The 4,851-nt window shown below is 54.8% G+C and overlaps 1 protein-coding gene across 1 annotated transcript; it reads right to left on the reverse strand.

The window, feature by feature from the left end:
* Positions 1 to 299: 299 nt before the first annotated feature.
* Positions 300 to 3,515, reverse strand: LRATD1 (LRAT domain containing 1). Its single transcript, XM_061433271.1, has one exon. It carries the CDS (start codon positions 3,513 to 3,515, stop codon positions 2,622 to 2,624), a length of 894 nt encoding a protein of 297 aa, XP_061289255.1. The 3' UTR covers positions 300 to 2,621.
* Positions 3,516 to 4,851: the final 1,336 nt, after the last annotated feature.

Genomic DNA, 4,851 nt, shown 5'->3' on the forward strand with positions numbered 1-4,851 from the left:
GTTCCCTTTGAAACTAATGTTTTTCTCTTGTGAATCTATGGAAGTATCATCAACCCAATCCTTAATAGACCAACATTGTCATGAGGGCTAGTTTGGCTGCCAAACCCATTTGTATTGCTAAACTAGTGTCAGAGAGTAGCAAGCTAAGCGATTCCTCTGTTTTAGTGACGCAAAATCAGATTCTATGCCATCAGAGGAAATATATCTCAGTATCAGGTGTGAAAGACCATTGTTTCTTTTGCTAAAGTCCCACGCTCAGAGTGACAGGTGGAAGACAAAATGTCAAGAAGGAGTCCTGGTTGAACAAGTGCTTAGGATAGTATTTAATACAGCAGAGAGCCAAGATATAGTAGGACACAGTAAAGAATGTGGGCTGTGTAGATACAATATAGAATTTCGATTTAGGATCCACCATCTGTTATTTGAAAGGGGAATAAGGGAAATAAATGATTTTCAGTTCTCCATACATGCAAAGATAAGTTCATTATTACAAAAGTTTTGCTGTTGTATGTGCTGAAAGAAAAGCATAGGCGTTTAAACATTTTTTAAAAAATAAATCACTCAATAGGCTTAAGAAAAATACTCTAGTTCATAGTTCATTGATCTGACCTTTTGACTCAAGATCAGGGAATGAATCCAGGCTGAAAACCAAAAAACAAAACAGAGATGAATCATTTTACCATAAAAAAAAAAAAAAAGGCATTTCCAGTCTCAGCTAAACTTGACTAATTTTTATTGCATTATTTTTGAAATGCCAAGAAACTGGCTTTGGCCATAATATTTGCTGTCCAACTAAATCGCAGCTGTCAGTATGTGATTGCTTGCAACAATTAGCTAAACACTGTTATTTGACAAATTCCCTTGAAAGGGAAATAGATGCTGGAGGTGTGTCTAACACACACTGAGTCAAGTAACAAGTTAATCAGAGGGGGCTGCGCACAGGGAGAGAAGTTAGTAAGTCCTTGACCAAGGAAGGGGTTTCAAACAATCTTACTTTTTTGAAAACCATATGTTCCTCCTGATCCTTGAAGTTCTCTCCAGTCAGGAATAAACTGTGGGACTGGCTAAACAGGAGTCGGGGGAGAAAAGCCACCAATTCTACATTCATTTTTTCAGAAGATCAGGGGAAAGGAAGAAAACAAACAATGCAAATATGGGATGGTATACAACAAGGAGAAATTAACACCATGGAACCTGCTAGCAATTTCCACCGAACCAGTACACCCCTTAACTGACAGAAATTCATCACAATATACACACCGATTAAAAACTCCACCATTACTCAGGCTGCCCTTAAAGTAAAAAAAAAAAAAAAAAAAAAAAATGAACCACAATATTCAAAAACAGAATTCTCATAAGGTTTGAGAAAAATAGAGTGAAAAGGCAATGTTAGCTAAGCTCTTAGCTAAATCCACTCTTAATGGCCCCCAGTATTTAAGCTATCATGGATTAAAGCCATGAAAATAAAAATTTCAATTTGAAATTTTATTAGCATGTTGCTAAAATGGTCAATAAAAAACATCAACATGATCGGCTTTGTTGACAAAGTTGGAAAACTGCTCTTTCTGCTTTTAAAACTTTATTTCCACCTCCCCACCTTCTGAGATTTCTGTTATAGACAAGCCAAACCAAACGTACTGGCTATGGTGCTGGAACAATGCTGGTTTCTGGAATGTTGCCATGTCTTCCCCTCCCTCTCCTCCAACCCCTTTAAAAATGTGGTTATTTTGGAAACGCAGCCCTAGGAGGGAGCCATCTAGGGTTGAGAACAGCACCCTCTTGACAAATTCAATTCGCCAACACCTGGCGAACCTTCCCTTTGTCCGGGGTGGGGGGCGGGACCGGTCCTCCTCACCAAAAGAGCTGCGCCTTCAACCTCCCTGGACCTGGAAGGCATTCCTTCTGTCAGCAGGGGAGACTCACAGGCGGATGCGGGTGGGGAGTGGCGTTCGCTTCCCTGGGTGGAAAGATCGGGAGGCAAACCGTAGTTTAGCCCGGAGCCTGGGATAACAATGTCAGGAGACCCGGGGCTGGAGAGCTGAGGAGTCCCGGGCGGCCTCGGGGTAACCTGGCGTCCTGAAGTGCTCTCTTGTGGAATTATTCACAAGTGCAGAAGGGACAGGCTCGATTTCTTGGAAATCCTGCCGTCTGGGGACACATCCATACTGGAGCGGATCGGTGCCCTGACACACTCGATGCTCACCTCCCACCGGCCTTGTGTGTGCACGTTTGGGGCGCGGTGAAGGTCCCTTTTTCTAGGAGTGATCGAGGGTCAGTCACTGACCAGTGACTCGCGGGGGAGGCCTGGTCCCTGCTCCCCTCGGCCCATTATCCAATCCCCACTTACAACCCAAGGTGGGTAGCGCACGCTGGGTCTCCCAACACCATCACCACCCTTAGGGAGCTCCGCCGAGCGCGCACCGCCCTTTGGGTCCCCGGGCGAGTTCCTGGGACTTCTGCCATCGCCAGAGAGGTGCGAGGCTGAGGCTGCCGCCTGGGGAGCTGGCCGCTGCCGGCTGCCCTTAACAGGGGAGCGGGGGTGGTGAATCGCCGGCCTGGAGCCTGGGGGCGGGGAAGGCGCCAGGAGACCGGAGGGGCGGGCGGCTCCCCCCTCCAGACTGCTACTCCTTGTCATCCACGAGGTCCGCGAGCTCCTGGAGCACCCGCAGGCGGCCGCTGGCGTCTATGCGGCGCTTCTCGCGGATGAGGTCTTCCAGGCTGTGAAACCTGGCCGTGTGCACCTTGTTGTCGGCCAGGTGCACCTTGAGATAGTACTGCTGCTGCGGGGGCTGCGTGCCGGCCGGCACCTCCCCGCCCGCCTTGAACTCCCGCTTGCCGAAGCGGCACCAGGCTGCGAAGCTCTCCGAGTTCGTCCAGCAGATCTCTTCGCTCTTGAGGCCCAGGTGGCCGCAGGCGTTCTGCACCACCAGCTCAGCCACCAGGGGACGGTAGCGGTACCAGCTATTCACCACTCGGCCCACGTTGGCCGCGCCCGCCTCGTACAGGCTGTCCTGGCGGATCTCGCCTTGGCACAAGTGGATGATCTGCCCGCCGCCCACGTACACGGCCCAGTGCGGGGCGGGCGCGGGCGGCTCCGGCGCGGGCTGCAGCCACAGCAGCTCCAGCAGGTCGCCTGGCTCGCAGAGTGCCGGCAGGGCGGTGACCGCGTAGACGCTCAGGTCGGCGCCTTGCGGGCCGCCGCTCACTTTGGAAAAGATGCATTCCTGGCCCCGAAAGGCGGAGAACTGAGTTTCGTTGAGGACCAGCTGGTGCAGCAGGTGGTGGTGGTGGTGGTGGTGGTGGTGGCGGCTGGGGCTCTCTGGGCAGGGGGCGCAGCCCGGGGGTGCCTTCACGCCGAACTTGTCGGGCTGGCCGCGTTCGTCCAAGTCCTCCTCTTCATCCGAGAAGAAGTAAGCGACCCCGACCCGCAGCTCGTCCTTTTCGATCCCTGACGGGTCCCCGGTGGGCAGCTCGCTGTAGTTGAGGTGGGTGATGCGGTCCAGTTGGTTGCCCATCAATGTGGCGGCGAGGCGAGGGCCAGGAGCAGGGATCTGCAGAAGCACAGGAGACACGCAGAGAACACGATCAGAGTCGCGCCCGGCCCTCCCCAGGACGAGCGGTGGCCCTGGGACCTGGCCGCCCGAGCGCCTGTCCTCGAGTCAACCGTCCCAGCCGACTGCCCTTTGCCAACCGGGGGCCAGGACTGGCACAGAAGCCACCGGTCCGCGGACAGTCTCACAGTCTCAGACCCTGTACGGGAACCCGGGTCCAACTCCCACAAGAGAAAAGGCAGGAGGGCTGGAGGGCGTGCAGGGTCCTGGTGGGAAGGACAGGTGGGCTGGGGCAGCGTGGGAGTCAGGACACCCGGGAAAGGACGGAGGGCTGGGCTGGGAGAAGGAAGGGACGCCTCTGGTCCCAGAAGAGCTTGGAGCAAGCTGTGTTCACATGTCAGTCCCCACCCTCCCCAGCCCACCCCTCAGTTTTACACTAGATCACACTCCCCGACAGCGCCTCGCACAATGACAATCGCACACATCGCAGGCACTCGCTTGACACCAACAAAATTTTGCACACTTGGGAGTCCAGACGCTGACAGGCTGGTACACTGGTGTGATAATGTCACATGCACACACAATGACAAACCTTCGCAACGACACACTCGGACCCCCACCTTCGCACACAATTCCAATCCCACGCTTGCACGCTCGCCCGGGCACGTACATCCATACTCTCAGGCACACCTGCCCACACAGGCAGGTGCACTCTGCCCCTGAGTTCTCTTGTTCCCCCCCACCCCCCTTGCCAGCCGAGTCAATCTGGCTGCGCCAGGGCGAGGCTGCTCTGTCTAAAATAACCTAACAAAGAGGCCAGGGGAGGATGGGGAAGCCGGTGCGGGGTGCATGTGTGCGGCTGTGGGTTGTGTGACGAGGTCCACTTGCAGCCAAAAGACCCCTGTCCCTCCTACCCGGCACAGGGTCCAAACAATCGGACGAAGAAAACACGTTTCCAAGGCAAAGCAAACCGCCTCTTCGTACCCGTGATTTCCCTGCTCCCGAAACCCCAAACTCCTTTAAAGTCTCCTGGTCCCCATGGGTGCCGCGGAGGTGGTGGTGACGAGCGGGTCCTGGGCGGCGAGCGAGGCTGCGGCTCAGTTCTGCCCTGCGTGGATCGGTGCGGTGCGGTCCCCGGCGCGGTGCCCGTGCGCCTGCCGGTCGGCGGTGGCAGGGGCGCCGGCTCCACCTGGGCAGTCCAGACTCTGTTCTGCCTTCGTGCAGCCCCGCGGACGACTCTTAAGTAGCCGAAGCGGCTGGCTCCAGGGCCCGCCCCGGGACGCGCTCATTGGCTGGGGCG

The sequence above is a fragment of the Bos javanicus genome, chromosome 11, assembly GCF_032452875.1.
Source record: "Bos javanicus breed banteng chromosome 11, ARS-OSU_banteng_1.0, whole genome shotgun sequence".
Lineage (NCBI taxonomy): Eukaryota > Metazoa > Chordata > Mammalia > Artiodactyla > Bovidae > Bos > Bos javanicus.

Coding starts and splice junctions, on each gene's coding strand:
- LRATD1 (XM_061433271.1), bottom strand. CDS start 3,515: ATGGGCAACCAACTGGACCGCATCACCCACCTCAACTACAGCGAGCTG.